General features: G+C 35.5%; 1 protein-coding gene and 1 non-coding gene across 2 annotated transcripts; one reads left to right on the top strand and one right to left on the bottom strand.

Moving 5' to 3' along the window:
- Positions 1–2342: 2342 nt before the first annotated feature.
- TRNAQ-CUG lies at positions 2343–2414 on the top strand. The gene has a single exon. It is a non-coding gene; the product is annotated as a tRNA-Gln (tRNA).
- Positions 2415–3232: 818 nt separating this feature from the next.
- On the bottom strand, positions 3233–15844 carry LOC21393506 (trafficking protein particle complex II-specific subunit 130 homolog). The gene is made up of 21 exons (XM_024177211.1): positions 15609–15844; positions 14478–14707; positions 12837–13018; positions 12260–12443; positions 11880–11970; positions 11560–11720; positions 11165–11254; positions 10856–11017; positions 10440–10501; positions 9820–9910; positions 9129–9262; positions 8731–8941; positions 7967–8512; positions 7663–7875; positions 7090–7480; positions 6898–6988; positions 6696–6780; positions 4522–4711; positions 4105–4400; positions 3866–3956; positions 3233–3762 (listed from the first exon to the last, which is right to left on the bottom strand). The coding sequence occupies exons 1-21, from the start codon at positions 15670–15672 to the stop codon at positions 3281–3283; spliced, it is 4047 nt and encodes a 1348-aa protein (XP_024032979.1). The 5' UTR covers positions 15673–15844; the 3' UTR covers positions 3233–3280.
- Positions 15845–16595: the final 751 nt, after the last annotated feature.

Consider the following 16595-nt stretch of genomic DNA (forward strand, 5'->3'; position numbering starts at 1 on the left):
TCTAATGGACAGTGATTCATAAAACACATTCATGAATCGGAGCTCCTACTAGTCCAAGTACCGAATCAACCCTCAAGAGAATTATTTATCTACTTCTTTCTTAAGAAGGAATGGATTCCATCTCGTGTAATAACATTCCCGGCTACCTATTTCATCATGTCTCCAAAATACAAGGAATAGGATTCAGGATCTCAGAATCCGTACCGAGTAAATCAAAAGACACAAATCCATAAATAGGAGTCTGTTAAGAACTCAGGATTAAGATCATCCTATATATGACCATCGGTAGACTCAATTAGAATTTCTATACTTAACGGAATTATTAGAAATTCATATTGTGTCTGTGTCCTTGTTCCACATAATCTCATTATGCGAAATAGACTCATTCAATATCTCGCCATATTAACAGTGCGGATAACACCGTTCCATTATAAATGGGAATGAAATTTATTAATAATGTTTTAATTAAAGATTCTGAACTTTAATTAAATTCACTATGAACATTGTTTTTTTATTATTATCCTTAAACATTATCCTCTCGTATATAACACTTATATACAGTGTTTAAGGTTACATAAATAATCATGGAATTTTCATTGATATTCATAAAATATTCATAAATATATGCACATAAAATAATGAATAAACTATTTTATTAAATAAATAATAAATATCCTATTACATCTCATGCTTCTAGGACACTATTCTCAACAAAAAGTTGTCTATTCGCACCAAAACTACGGGTTAATTTTCAAAAATGAATTTTAGGGTTGGCCTTCTCGTGTTAGTTCTTGCTTATTTCCATCTAGCTTTCTGGAGTCTTTTAGGAGTTTTTTTGTTTCTCTTTTCTAAACTTTTGCCTGTTGTGACTTTTGTCATATTCCCAATCTCTTGTAACATTACTAATTTTCTTTTTATTTCGAATATTATAGTGAAGAGCTTAGTATGTGACAAATATTCGAGAGATGCCAACTTTATTGGAATATTTTGATTTATTTTATTTTATTTTTTGCTTAATATGTTTTGATTTACTTTGATACTAATTGTTCCTTCTCATCATTTGTTATATATATATATATATATATCTTACTAAAGTTATTTTTAGGTTCAGAGGTCATACATAGAGCTGCCAATGTTGTGTAAATCCATCAGAAAATTTGGGCTGCTTTTTGTGCTCAACCATTTCTCATTAAGCATAATTCAATCCTCTAAACATAATTTGTCGGTAGTGTAAAGGACAAAATAATGCAATCTTAGGCCTACTTTTAAAAGGAGTCTTTAAACTATGAACGTGGCTTAGGCACTTAAAAATGAAGCAAGTTTTGAGAGATAAGAGTAAATGATTGTGAAATTTCAGTTCAGTAATTAACCTTATCACCTCTACTATTAGAATGCCTTAGAATGAAACTATAGAGATGAAACCAATTTCTGGGGGACCCCAAAAAAAAGAAAAAAAGAAAAAAGAAAAATGTTGCAACTTCCTTTAGTAAAACACATGCATATCCATGTATAGAGCATCATCCAGTCTTATTATACACATTAATAGTTAATTAAATTAATCAACAAGTGGTCCTCAGACTTCCATTAAATTGGTATTTACCAAAAAGTTCCATTAAATTGGAAAAGACAACCTAGCAACAAAATCATACAAACATTAAATAAGCAAAAGCAAAAAGCAGTATGCATGGTGTTATCAGTAGTAAAAAAAAGTACAGTTTAGGAATAGTATACAGAAAAATATTGAGCAAAGAGAAGAATTCCACAATGGTCAGTGGTATATTTCTCATAGTGGAAATTCACATTATTTGACATGATTTTTGAAGCATTTACTGTAAAATGGAGAAAAAAAGTCTTTATTTTTTATTTTTTATTTTATTTTAATTTTTCAGATTTTAAGAGTGAGAAATAACCACAATTTTAAAGAACAAGATTACAAGAAACAGATGTAATCATGTAACGCGGGCCATGTTTTTAGCAATATCACTATTTCTTGAAACGAAATGTTTTTGGCAATATCACTATGTCAACTTGACAAGTTTTTTTTTTTTTTTTTTTAAATTTTATTTTAATGAAGTTAACATGACAAGTATGCAGAAATATTTTTCGAACCTAAAATAGAGTACCCTTAGTCGTCTAATTGTAATATTTTTGGTCTCTCTCTCTCTCTATATTCTTTTCATGTCCTTTAAACTGAGAAATTTTCAAGCATGTGCACTTACGTGAAAGACAGGACCATATTCTAGATAATTTGACTATAGAATTAGCAATATGTAATGTTATTGGGTAGGACCATTTTCAATGATATTGATCAATATTAATTAATAAGCAATTGAATACCAAATGGTCCCATGGTCTAGTGGTCAGGACATTGGACTCTGAATCCAGTAACCCGAGTTCAAATCTCGGTGGGACCTTTTTTTTTTTTTTTCCATTTTGCTTCTTTTCAATTTTTTTCTCTCTTTTTTGCTTAATAGTTACAGTCTTACAAATAAAAGCCTCCTCTTTGTATTTTGTAGTTTCTGTTCACAATTCTCATTACTTGCCATCCCTTTTTTCTTTTCTTCTTCTTCTTTTGTTTTGCTTTGTTTTGTTTTTTGTATTTTTTTTCTGTTCACAATTCTTATTTTTTGCTTCTTACATCATCATCATCATGTAAGATTTGAGTATAATATATTTTGAAATTAAAATAAATACTCAATAATATAGCTTACACAAATAATATAGCTTGCTCTCAATGCTCACCTCACGAAGGACCTTTCTGTTCCAATTATGTTTTTATTTCATTTTCGTTTTCGGTTTGCTTTTAGAGCCTAATGCTTAGTAGTTACAGATAAAACCCTCCTCTTTAAAGTACGTGTGAACGAGTCTCAAATCTCATTTGTTGCTTTCCATTATTTAGTATTATTTTCACTCATTCTTTCTATAGGTGTTGCTTACCACTAACATTTTGGTTCAAGAACCTTATAAACCTCAATCTCACAAGCTTTACACAAATAAGCCTCCAATACTTCCCATGTTGCATTTCAATTGTTTGGGATAATAGTGCCAGAATCTAAAACTCAACATAATTGAAGTAAAACACGCTTAGCCACATTAACAAAAAAACAAAAAACAAAAACTATACATGCACACACGCCGACCCGCGCACGTATATGCTCACACACACGAACGCGCCACAAAGAGTCACGACTTTGCAGCAAGAGGTGGGACTAGTAGATTGGTACCAAGAAGATAGAATAATGAATCCCTTAGTCATAATTTCCTATCAGATAGGTAGATTTTACAGCAAGAAACCAAAAGAAAATGAGACGCTGTGTTGTACAAGAAAAGTACAAATTCTGCTATACAAGACTAAGGTCTCAAAAGGACATAATGACAGTGTAACAATAAAAAACCTACCTTTTAAATCTAATTTTGTTAATTTAAAAGGAAAAAGAAACAGGGATATACAAAATTCCGGGTATCCAATTTGGGGCCCAAGTATATAGCAATGCCATGAATCTGATTCATTTGAAAAAAAAATGCTCCGTTGGAAAACTGCAAGACGCATAGAATGCCGGAGAAAAACTGAGGAACTAGCAGACATCATCAAAGGAATGCAAAAGGAGGAGCTCAGAGCTGGAGGCAACACACAAATCAGGTGGGGTCCAGGTGGATTACAACTTATGTTTGCCTCAACGACATCCGGTAGCCCAAGTTGAGGTGGCCGTACATAACCCGCCACTAGAGGCACACACAATATAGAGATTTCTATCCTTGAACCTGGTGTGAGAGATGAAGATGTCAGAGCAATTGACATTAAAAGGAAAATCCATTTCAGTTGGCTATTCCCTTGTGCAAACAAGTATTTGAGTTGTTCACAAACCTTGCTTTGCAGAGAGAGAAACATGTCCTCTTTTCCTTCCAGCAATCATCCAGTTATCAGTGTTTGCATAGACTTCATATAGCACCTCATCCTGCCAAACGAGCAAACAAATATAAACTTTTATTAACATTCAATAATTCTTCCTCGAGTAGATGAATTCTGTAACATAAACCTCAACAGCGAATTGAAATACTTTATCATTTCTCTATAATAAAAAAAGGGATCACTTCATGACTTACATGATGCTGTGGAACTTCATTTTCAAAATCTTTTAGCCTTTCAACCCTCCACTTCATGGTAACAAGCTGGCCAACTCTAAGGCCACTAGAAGGGAGAGGAAGAAAACCAACAGCTAAGCATGGGTCCAGGACGGGCCTTTGCAAAACGAGAGCACTCTGGAAAACTAAATCTTGTTTAGCATCCTCTGTTGCTGAATGCTTTGTGCTAACTGGAGGGTGTGCTCCAACACTTCTATTACCAGAAATCCCATATCTAACATTTAGTATGCTATCCGACTCTAGAACGTTAGATGCATCTGTCACAAAAAGAGGGAATATAAGGGTTGAGTGCCTCAAATGTAGGCTCTTAGCAGACCTTAAAAATGCAGTAAAGCAAGCTTGAAAGTTTGGAACTATTAGTTGCATGATTGTCAATACCTTCAGCATCTGTCTTCCCTAAACGTATGCTGAACAAGATTCCTGCTTTGGAAGCTGGGGAAATTACCAGTGGAAAGAAGCCTGAAGTTGGTCTCCCATCGCCTCGATCAGCATGAACAAATCCATCTTGAAGATCAAGCCAAGCATCGTGGATAGTTAATGCAGCCTTAACTTCAGAATGTAGTATAACCTGAAGTAATATTAACAATGTACTTAACAGAATATACAGACAACCACAAAAGGACAAAATGCATGATCATCGCCGTCACAGCAGCGATAAATAAGGACCTTCAACGAATAAAGACCTCATCAAATATCAAATTTAAATCTCTCTCCTAGTTTCACGAAGCTAAAAGTTATAACCATGCAAATTTCAATTGTGAATGGCGCATGTACAAAAACGTCAGCGATATTAGGTGCAAATCGCATACCTTAAAGCAGATATAGGGAGTTGCAGATGTCAAATTTTAAAGCTTAAGACACAAATAGACAACTCAATCAGCATGTCTTCAAAGTACACAACAATAATATCCTGTATTCTCATTGTCATACTACAATAGTTTCTCTTGAACTCGGATTCTCTGTCTAATTTTTCCTGTCCCAAACTGTTTCCTGCCTCATTAAAAACATTGTGGCCGTGTAACAGAATACTCGTTTAATACACTGTTATCTTTGCTTTATTTCTCTTTCCACTCTCCAATTTTTCCTATTTTTCTAGGCATTCTGTTCACGCTTTACGGAGTTGTACACTTTCTTCTTTTCCGTTCTCTTTTCATTCCCTAAACATCACTCATCTCATCTTCCTACAGTTTACATCAATCTATGAACATGAACAAAGAAAGCAGAGAGAGCAGAGCTCAGAGCTCTCAAGGATTATACAATTGTTTTTTTTAGGGTGAATTTTATACAATCGTTGCTTTTCACTGATATAACACGATGTGCTATTTGTTTTTTTGTACATAATTTTTTCTTTTGCTAAAATGTGTTTTTATAAATAATATAATATAATTTGACTATTTCTATATTTGATAATAAAAAGAAAAAATAGAGAAATAAGAGGAAACCTGTACTTTATCTGGTTCATATATTTCTTTAACAGTCTGCAATCTTCAATGGTTCAATGAAGTAATTAAAAAGAATAGAAAGTAAAGAGACCAGACTGACCAGCATATTTTGCTCGAGAAAGAAAAGAAGAAACCGGAAGAGGAGAGAGAAATCTGAAGCTATGCGGGATAGTTGAAGAGAGGAGATATAAACCAAAGTAAACTTAACAACGTGTTTAACGGAGTAGTCTCTTAAAAGACTACTAAAATTATAATATCACTGGTTGGACCCAGTTTGGGATAGCAAAAATTGGACAGAGGATCTAAGTCCGTTTATAAATATTACTCAAAAAAATTCTTGGCATGGAGGATGCTATAGCAAATGTCCTGGATATCAGATTTGGTTATTGTTCCCAGAACTGAATAACAGGAAACGTAAGGAGGCTAGACAGGCAATGTGATGTAGGACATGCAACTAATCCTCCCAAAAGTTGCAATTGTTAGGGGAGGGGCAATCTAATCCTATCAATCACCTAGGACTAGGCCCAAGAGCGAACTCTCTGAGCTCTACCCATTTAGGCCTTTCTTCAAAGAGCCTTATGGACGGGCCCAAGCCTACTTCTAGGCCCAGGACAATGTATGCCCATCCTTGTGTTCAAGTGATGCCCCTGTACCATTCTCCCTTCCTCCGAAAATACCCCTTCAGGATGCACAATGACTTGAACACAAGACCTCTTGCTCTAATACCAGCCGATGTAGGACAGAGGCAACCAATCCTCCAAAAATTGCATCTATAGCGGAATTGCAGTCTAATTCAATCAATCACCCACGACCAAGCCGAAGAGCGCATTCTCCGAACTCGACCCATTTACGCCTTTCTTCCAAGACCCTCTTGGATGGGCCCAAGGCCTTCCTCGAGGCTGCCCTTATAGGCCCACCCTTGAGTTGAGTGATACCCTTGCATCATGGTGCCTTTGGTATGTCTATCCGAACAATATTCCAATTCATGTATTCAGCCTATTGCACCATTCTTTCAATTATTACCATTAGCTTGTTATGTCAGTTTTGTCTGGACATGTTTTAAGGAATATGAACAGAAGAACAGTTCTCAAAACTCAAAATATGTAATACCTGCAGAAGCAAAGTACCATCGTGGCATTTATCTGCAACTCTAGTGCTCACATGGAAAGGATCAGTGAAATGCACAGCTAAGGTCCTGCAGCAGATCAAGCGTATTCACAAATAAATTACTAATAAAAAATTGTGTACAAGGAAATTCAAAAAGAAAAAAAGGAATTATCAACAAAATTTGGGAGACAGAAAATAGACATGCCTTTCAAAAGTCTGGTTATGAGATATTCCGAATTCAAGTTTTAAGGCTACAGTCCTCATTCCATCCACAATGTTCGTTCGCTGGGGAGTAGCTGCTCATGAAAAATGATGCACCATATACATGTAAGCATTAGGACGCAAATAAGTATAAATGCACGCAACCACCAAAAGATTTGTATGATTATCTTCAAACCTGAAGAGGATCCTCTTGCAAGCTTGTCACTGATAGCACGAACTGGAATCCATAAAATAGATGTCATATTGCTTGCCCAATCTGGAAACTCTATTCTACCATCATGAAGAGTCAACTGCTCAAAATCTTTATTGACAGTCGAAGAACCATTTTCTAGAGCACCATTAGTGACCGTTTCTGTGGAACCATTTGTTAAATCTGCATAGCTCTCCATCTCAATGACGTGTGACTCTTCAATTCCGAGGCCAGGACCAGTATCAATATGCAATACAGCACCCTTAAGGGAGTAGTTAAGGGGTCTTACTATTATCCCAACCCACTGGGATTCATTTATAAGCAAAGCAGATGAAACAGCTGTGGCAAGATCAACCAGAGGTCTTGATTTGAAAACCTAGAGAAGAGGATAATTAGATACTGAAACTTCACGAATATATCCCGGCAGGTGAAGAATAAGTTCACTGATAAAATTTCTTCTCCAAGTTGCACGCAATGTCTATAGAATTAATGCTAATCACAAAATGTACAGAAAGCAATACTAAGCTAGCAGTATAGTATGTCCTGGGTAGACTATACCTTCAAGATCGGTCTTGTAGGCTTTTCATAACTCATGAAATCATCACTATCTGCAGGACCACCCTTTGAAAAGCTGTGAGACCTGAAACTTAAGTGCCCTATCTGCCCTGTAAGAACCCCCAAGACATAGGAACCTGGTTTTTGGGGTGGTAAATCCAAGGTAATTGTATTGCGACCAGGTTTTAGTACAATAGCAGTAGAGCTCCTCAGTGCCTGAAAATGTAAATGGAAATTTTAGCAATATTACATGAAGGGTAGAATGTAGTATTAAAACATGCATAAGATTATGTCCAATAAATCGTACCTTAACACCTTCATCAGCTTGAAAAGTAGCCATCAGTGTCAGACTAAGTGAGTCAAGTGTTATATCATCAGGAAAGCCACTCCAAACAGTTACGTAAAGAGTACCAGGGTCTCCATCGCATAATTCTATTGGAGGCCCAGGATTGCCAGAAAATGTGATCAATGATGATACATCTAGAGGCACAGGTTGCTTCATTTCACTATGTGCAAGACGAACAACTTCTGACTGAAAAGCTTGACGTTCTTTGGTTAAAAATAAGCCTTTGTCTAGAGAAAGCAATCTCACACAAGATGATAGGTAACCAGCTTGATCATTGAGTATCTTCTGGCACTCTGCTAAATTGGGCAGGACTTCAGCTAATAGATCCTGCCATCCTTCACCGGCATAAAGGGCACAAACCTTCTCATATGACTTTGCAGCTAGATCGAAGTTTCCATTCTTAAAGTAGACAGCTGCTATTTCACCATCAAGAACAACTCCATGTCTTTTCCACCAGGAGCGATGATAATTGTCTGCAGCACCTTTTGTTAACTCCAAATATTTTTGCTGCAGAAACAAGAATTTAAATTTAAGTTTTAAAAACCAAGAGCAGAAGTTGCTTTACTTAAGTCCAATTTAAAATGATTTATAAGTAAACTATGTAAAATCAAGAGGGATCATCATTACACAAAGTAGGGATCTTGACATGATTAAACATTAACAATGCACAATCACGAGTACTTTTAAGAAAGTTCTTGACCGTGTTTTAAGCAAAATTTTCATACCTCAAACTCTTCTACCGATGAGAAAGACTTCCATAGCTCAGGATTGGAAATTGTGCTGTGCAAAGCATATTCTGCAGCAACATAAATTTCCGCAAGTCTCATAGGTCGATCTATCGAGCTGTCCAGTCCTGGTGAAGAATTAGTACGTGTCATGGAATTTGTTTGTGCTTTATGTGATGGGAACATCTTTGACATTGCATCTGAACCTGATCTGCCAAACCACATAGAAACTTTAAAAATAAAAAATCGTTGAAATCATAAGAATAAAAAAAGTATTGAAAAAGAAGCATTCATTTAAAACTAATTCATCATTGGATTAATTATTGTATCACCAACTACAATGGCCATAATTTCTGAATTATTGTAACACATCAATAAAGCTTTGGCGACCATCATACATTTCAAGCATGTTTCCAGCAGAAAGAGAAGCTCTGCGCCGATTAGCCTCACGGAGAAGTAAAGATGGTTCAAGGGGCAATGGTTTCCTTTGAATGCCAAAGTGCTTGATTGCTGGAGTTTCTTGAAGAATCAACTACAAAAAGGAAACAAAGAAGGACCACACAAAGACCTTTCAGAAAATTATTCCGTTCCTAGTTGAGAAATTATGAACTTAGCATATCAGGCATCATTTATTAAACATGGCTTTTAAAAAGACTCTGAAGAGAGTTCATTTTAGCCGACTTGAATGTAACTAGCATGCCAAATGGGAATAGATGCAGGTTAAGTCATTGAAAAAGGTATATTTTTTAATCTGTGTGTGTGTGTGTGTGTGTGTGTTTTCTATTTTTATTTTTTTATTTTTTATTTCTTTTGCAGCTAAAATTCATTCCAAGTCCAACACCCCTCAAATTCTCACCTTCTTATTCCTGAATAATTAAGTTGCTAGTGTACACTACATAATAACACTTTCAGGTACAAAATAGAACTGACGATTATAAGCCATGCCTGCTAGAGGGGTAGTTAACAAATGTTGTTTCTCGGATTTACTCCATACTATACTTTGGCTCTCATTCTTCACACAGAAATCCAAGTAATCACTATGAACTATGCTCCAGTATAATGTGGTTTTCTTCTAAAAAAAGCAGATACCTTTTCTTTTGCCAGCACCTTGGACGAAGCATCAGGTGGAACTGAGGGCCAAACTGCTGGCTTGGGCCAAGGTAGCATGCTGAGTGAAGCACTGTTCAAACGAAAAGGAAGATAAATTTCACAGGAACATAAACTATCCATGGCTTTTTGGAAATTTTGTACGATGATTAATTTCACTTAAATCAACTGAAAAAGTTTACCTAGAATCTACAATAACTAAGCCCCCATTTGGTTCGCTGGTACGGATTTTGTTGATTTAAACTTTTTTGTTTGAACAGAAAAATTCAAATTGTGTGGTTTAAATTGTAGTTCGAATTGACGTTTGGATGTGCAGTTAAAATTTTAATATGAGCATAGAATAAAATTCGAATTAGTGTTTGATAGGTGTTAGAAGCAGAGAGAGTGGTCACCTTTTTACTGTTCAAAAATGGATTGAACTTAAGGGGAGAGCTAAACTCTAAGTTAGAAAGTTTAATTCAGTTCAAACGGACAATATAATTTGGACTACATGCTTACCAAAAATAAGTTTAAACTGTGCTCACTGTTCAAACTGAGTTGAACTGAGTTAAACCAGTGAAACAAACCGGGGCTAAGCAAATTTGAAAAATGCTATAGTATACCTGTTGACAGGGCTTCTTTCCATATTTGTTCCATATCCAATCAAATAAGCAAGTCTCAGGAACTGCCAAAATCATAAATTCATTGGAACTTTCTATAAAGCAAAACCTTAAAAAAGGAAAAAGGAAAAAGGAAAAAAAAACGAAGTAAATTTGACTGCAAGAAAATTTCAATATTACATTCAGACAATTGTCTAGAAGGCCATAAAATCCTGCAATTAAGTCTTATTTTATTTTGTTTTATTAATACGAATTACTCACCTTTCATTTAAGCAGTACTACCAGACTTGTGTCATTGACTTCAATGTTTAGTTACAATGACAATGTTTAGTCAATGGCTTTTGAGTAACTTCTATTAACACACTAGAATAATCTTTGAATGATATGTAGTCACTTCATCACTTATGAAAAACTATTACCTTAACTCTGCATAGAGAATAAAGGTCACCCTGAAGTCGATAGAACTCCTTTTCTATATCAAGTGGTGCAAGTCCTTCGTTATAATTTGAAGCAGTTGCATCGATCAAATCCATGCAAGCAGATATCACCCAAATCTCACGCATAGAAAAAGGTAGAATATTCTGAAAGCAACTCCGGGGGGAGGAATAGCGAGGAAAAAAAAAAAGGTGAGGGAAAGAAAGAAATTTGATATGATCACTTGCATAAAACTAAATATAGGTTATATAGGACAGTAAAAAAATACATATATGAAATAAAAAATTGAATACCTCATGCATTGTTAGGGCCTTTGAGAAGCTTATAATGAATGAGAAGCCCCTTGATGCAACCTCGAAGGGGCGATTCAGCTTGAACAGAAGCTGCAATTAAAAGCTTATCTCTAAGAAACTTGATAGAAAATATAGTTTCAGCAAAAAATTGAAATAAAATCTGCAAAACTTATTCTGATGAAAAACCAAATTTTCCTACTTTAAAAGAAGCCTACAAGTTAGAATACATATGGCAATATGAATTAGAGATAATTATACGACTTGAGAACGAGAGAGAGAGAATAAAAGATTAGAGGTAGACCAAAGCAACCAGACAATATTTCAGCCATATCGACGTATTACAAATATGTGTTTATTATACAAGTGGTAGAAGATTACACTCAGGTTCAACATACCCTCGATTGACAGGCAAAGACATACTGTCTAAATTCAAACTCCCGAAATGAGTCATCCTGAACAATCTGTGTCAATGGTTTTTTCCCAGGATTAAGCAACGTTGCCTGATCATCACCATGCTCTACTCCTCCGAAGTCCCTTTGTTTCCCAGTTATATTGACTGCATTCCAGGAAAATGAATCATGAGTCAAAATCATCATATTCAGGGAATATATAGTATTTGTAGTGTTTTACATCAAGGTGGTTTTCTTGAGAACGCTGAAAACCAGAATATGTATCTTGCTGAAAACCTGCAAAAAGGAGAGACACAAAACTGCACCTGTTTCTAAATAACAAAGCTCTAGTTCGTCGTATTCACATAAAGCATCTTCATGAAGATGAGCCATCTCAAACATAAAAGCCAAGCTTTCCTGAGAACAGCAGCATATACATTAAGCATATCTAGATAAACAACTGGGATATATGGCTATAAAGAAACAAAGGCTTGTCGGACTTATGTTTATATTTGCATACTATGAAAATCTTATGTCATGAACATCTTGAACTAATTCTTGGCAAGTTACAAATAAGCTTTTTAAAAGATAGTGACTTGATCACGAGAGCTCCGTATGTTTTAGAAATAATTGTATTAATTCCTCTTAGCCGGCAAAGCCTCTTCAAATGGCTTTCTTAGTCTACATACGCTAAAGACGTAACAACCTTCAAAATAAAAAAATTGCAGAAGTTCCACACTGGCATGAACCGTTGTTCACTGAGCTTGCGTATCTCATCCTCATAAAACTGGACACGCTTATCCAAGGTATTTCTTATACATTCCACAATCTTGGATTCCAAGTCTTCCCAAAAATTTGCTTCAGGTCTATGTAAATCAAACTTGCAGCACCTGAGCAATGTAAATGATAAATCATAAAACTTGTAAAGGAAAAATCTAAAAAACAATTGAACCATGTTACACTTATATACTACAAAACTTATATTCTAATGTTTATATCTGATATGCACAAAGATTTTAGTATTTAATACTTGGAGGGAATTAGTGCAGTACGTAGAACTGTATTAAAAATTCTAATCAGTAATTTTTAGTCAATGTGATAAAGGGGTAAGCTATGAAAGAAATAGAGAGAATGCAACAAATACCAGATATAAACATGTATAGAACTGAAGACAGCAACTTTATCGATGAAATTTTTCTTTGCTATTTGCAAATAATAAATAACATGTACAAAAAAAAAGAAAAAAAAAAGGACAAATTACTGAAGACAGCAACTTTTTTTACCTCTCTCTCTTCTTGGAACTAAAATCAACTTCCAGTCTGGCATATACTTTCTTTGCCATTTTGGTAGCCTGATCATTATTGGGATGAGCCTTAGAGACAAAAACAATAAACCATTCCCGTTCATCATTTTGGACAATCAATTTCAGGCGGGGTTTAAGGATGGTTTTGAACTCATCAAGATCCTGGTAAAATGGAAAAAGAAAATGTTGTTTAACAGTTATATTAGCAGCATAATACTATCAAACTCTTATTTAGAAAGATCAACATATAAAAGAGAAAAAACCAAAAAGTGTTAACAAGTACCAATCTTTATGTACATATTTATATATCTCAGAACCCGCTCTGTGGTCTTAGAGGAATTAAACCCCAGATCATGTGGGAGCAGACTTATAAGCCTCACAGCTCAACCAGTTTCTCATGGTTAGTAAAGAAAAATCATATAATAAAGCTTAAAGGATTTCACTTATTAATTCCTATGTCAGTGTTCCACATGCTAGTTCCATTCCAAATCAAGTCCATGGAAGCCATTATCAATACCTCTCTCCGCACGTTTGACAAAGATAGCTCCTTATAGAGTTAACGCGTTTGCCTGGTTATCTTTTCATAGGAAGTTGAATACTTGTGATTTAGTGCAGAGAAAACGCCCTAATATAGCCTTGTCTCCATAAGGACAGCTCCGAAACAGTGAATCATTTGTTTCTACACTGTGAATTGGCTCGGAGACTGTGGTGTAGAGTTTTGGAAGCAGTTGCTACTGTTGGTCATTTCCTTTGCGAAGTAATACCTGGTGGAGGAATTTTTTGGTTTTGGGAGGGACAGAAAAGCCAAGACAATCTGGAGAGCTTTGATTCTAGCTATCTTATGGGTCATCTGGATAGAGAGAAACCAAAGGGTTTTTGAGGACAAGGAGATGTCCTTTAAAGTTCTGTTTGATAAGGCAAATTTCTTGCATCGTTGTGGTCCTCAACATATTCCTCTTTTAAACATTTCCCGCTTTCCTTGATAATTCTAAGCTGGGAAGATATTCTGAACAAGATGGGGCCTTAGGATTCTGCATTTGTTTATTTTCATTCTTTAGTCTTTCTCAATTGTAATCTTACTTTTGTTTTCTTTGATGAAATCCTCTACCATCCTGAAACTTCTGTTGTAATTAAATTTTTTTTTTCTCAATTAATGAAGTTTCTCGTTTCTTATAAAATAATAAAACATTTGATTATGGATTCATATAGCACAAAACAATATCCAGGTTAAATTATACATGGCGTACAAACAATATTAGACTTCTACCCCCAAAACTCCCCACCAGACCACACACACACACACACACACACAAAATGGCACAAGAACATTTTTAATCTTATGCAAATTCAAAAGGTTACCAATATATTTATGATCTCATCAATAAAATAGGAAATGGCTCCTTTAGTCCAGAAAACATGTGTGAGATGCAGGTTGAAGAACTGTTCTATCATTGGATTAGAAAACTTATGACATGTATCCATGCAATTTCTTTTGGTTTGAGACTTCAAAGACAGAAATACACAGTATCATGTTTCAACAACCTCAGGTGGCTCAAGCATGTAGAGCCATGCCGAAGATAACAGTAGGGATATCAGTGAGATGAAGGAGCTTCCGTCTAACCTCACAGGTAATAAGGACAATAGTTGCATATGGCTCCCGGAACCAAAATAAATATTGCTCATGCGGGAACCGACTGCGAAGCCTCGCATCTGTTGTTAATATAAGTACAGCAGGTAAATTATCTACAGGCACAGGATTTCTGGTCTTGTTATTCAAGTAAGCCCTCTTCAATGGAAACCGCTCCTCGAATCCATTCTTGATGGTAGGCCACAAATCACTGACGTCTTCAACTGAAAACCACCGCATTGTAAAATTAGCTTCGAAGCTATAGTGAAAAGAAAGCTACTCTCACAAATTTATGTGTTTCAATCATCTTTTGAACGCAACTGATTGAGACAAAAATAAAACTAAGTGAAAATAGAACTCAAGAACTCTCAATTGGTTGCCAATTCATATAAACGTAAACTACATATAAGTGAGAAAGAGAGTGCAACCTACTGAACCAAGCCTTATTTGCAGTCAATCAGCAAAAAAGCCTTATTTCCAATAAAGAATTCACAAATTCACAATCTGAAATGATCTATAGATACTTTGGCAATGTTTGCTTCACCTAAAGTTCACTCTCCCAGAAACTCTTCAGAATTAAACACTTCTGCCTCAAGTTCATTCAATCATATACCGTTTCTGAAAAACACCCATTTTGTACATTTGTAAAATGAGCAATGATATGAATACATGTCAAAATTCTATGAATTCTGTAAGAAAAAAAAAAAAGAAGTTGTTTTCAATTTTCATCACGACGTGCATATTTTTTTCTTAAATATGTTACATACTGGAAACACAGAGCAAAGTAAAATCACTTCTTCACTTTATGCTTTCTCTGCAGAATTCAAAATCAGAAGACGGATTAGCCGTTAAATCTCCCGACATTTTCAGTGCAAAAGAGACCCGAAATTGGACTCGAGTAATCCCAAAACCGTGAAAGTTCAAATTTTGAGAATTCAACTGCAATCTAGAAGTCAAGAAGGTACCACAGGCAAATATAAAAGCGGAATCTGAGGGCATTAAGATCGGTAGCTAGAATTGAATAACAGAGAATTAAAACCGCGAAATCAAGCTCAAAATTTGCAACATCAAATCGCGATTACAGGGAAACAAAAAGTATAACCTAATTATAGAAATAAGATTTACCAGCGATAACGAGGTGATCACAGGAATTCTTGATTGTCTGGAACTGAGCGAGAAAATTCGCCATGTTCGACCTTGATCTAGGACAACCATATGTCAGACAATCATATGGATCGGCATGTCGGTAAATAAAAACACATATATGTTTGTGTGTGTGTATATATAAGCATATACGTATATAGTGAAGAAGAAGAAGTGTGAGAGTCTGAGAGTGAGTTATGGAAGCGAGAAATGCAGGTGGATTCAGAATTCACTTGGGAATGGTATCAGTAAGGACCCGGAGATCCAGTGCTTCGCGTCTCTATTACGATTAGGGCCGTAAAAAATCACCCCGAACCCGATGAACCTGGTCGAGCTGAGCCGACTCTATTAAAAAATTATGGTTTTTAATTTTTTATTTAATTTTCAGTTTTAATTATCCCTAATCCGCACTGCGTGGGTAAGAGCGCAGGGTGAGGTTACATGAACCCGAGATAACCGTACTCGGCTGAGCATGTTCAAAGTAGGTAAAATAATGTCCAACACTTTAAATTCTTACTTTCATAAGTTTATGGACTTTATGCTTTTAAACTATTAACTTATTTATGTTTTGGATTCACGGTTTGTGTAAAAAATGCTTGTATGCCATAGTTGTTGAATTATGACATTCTTTATTTGTATTGGAAGTGTTTGATTTCAAAGTGAGTGTTTTAATTGTTCACCTTGCATTTAGACCCCCTCTTAAAGGAAAGACATGTTCTGTTTGATAATGATTTTTTTTGTAACAAGTACAAATTAATTGACTAAAAATTGATTAAAATTGATGAAGTCATAGATTAAAATTGGTTTTCACCAATCCGAGTAAACCGACCCTACCCGAGGTCACCCGAAAGGTTGCGGGTTTGTAGACTTAAGAGAGTGTCACGGTCTAAAATTTTCTCAACCCGCACTGATCGGGTAGGGTCAATTTTTCGGCTCAACCCTACCCTACCCGGCCGATTTACACCCCTA

This window comes from Morus notabilis, unplaced genomic scaffold (assembly GCF_000414095.1).
Source record: "Morus notabilis unplaced genomic scaffold, ASM41409v2 Scaffold561, whole genome shotgun sequence".
Taxonomy (NCBI): Eukaryota; Viridiplantae; Streptophyta; class Magnoliopsida; order Rosales; family Moraceae; genus Morus; species Morus notabilis.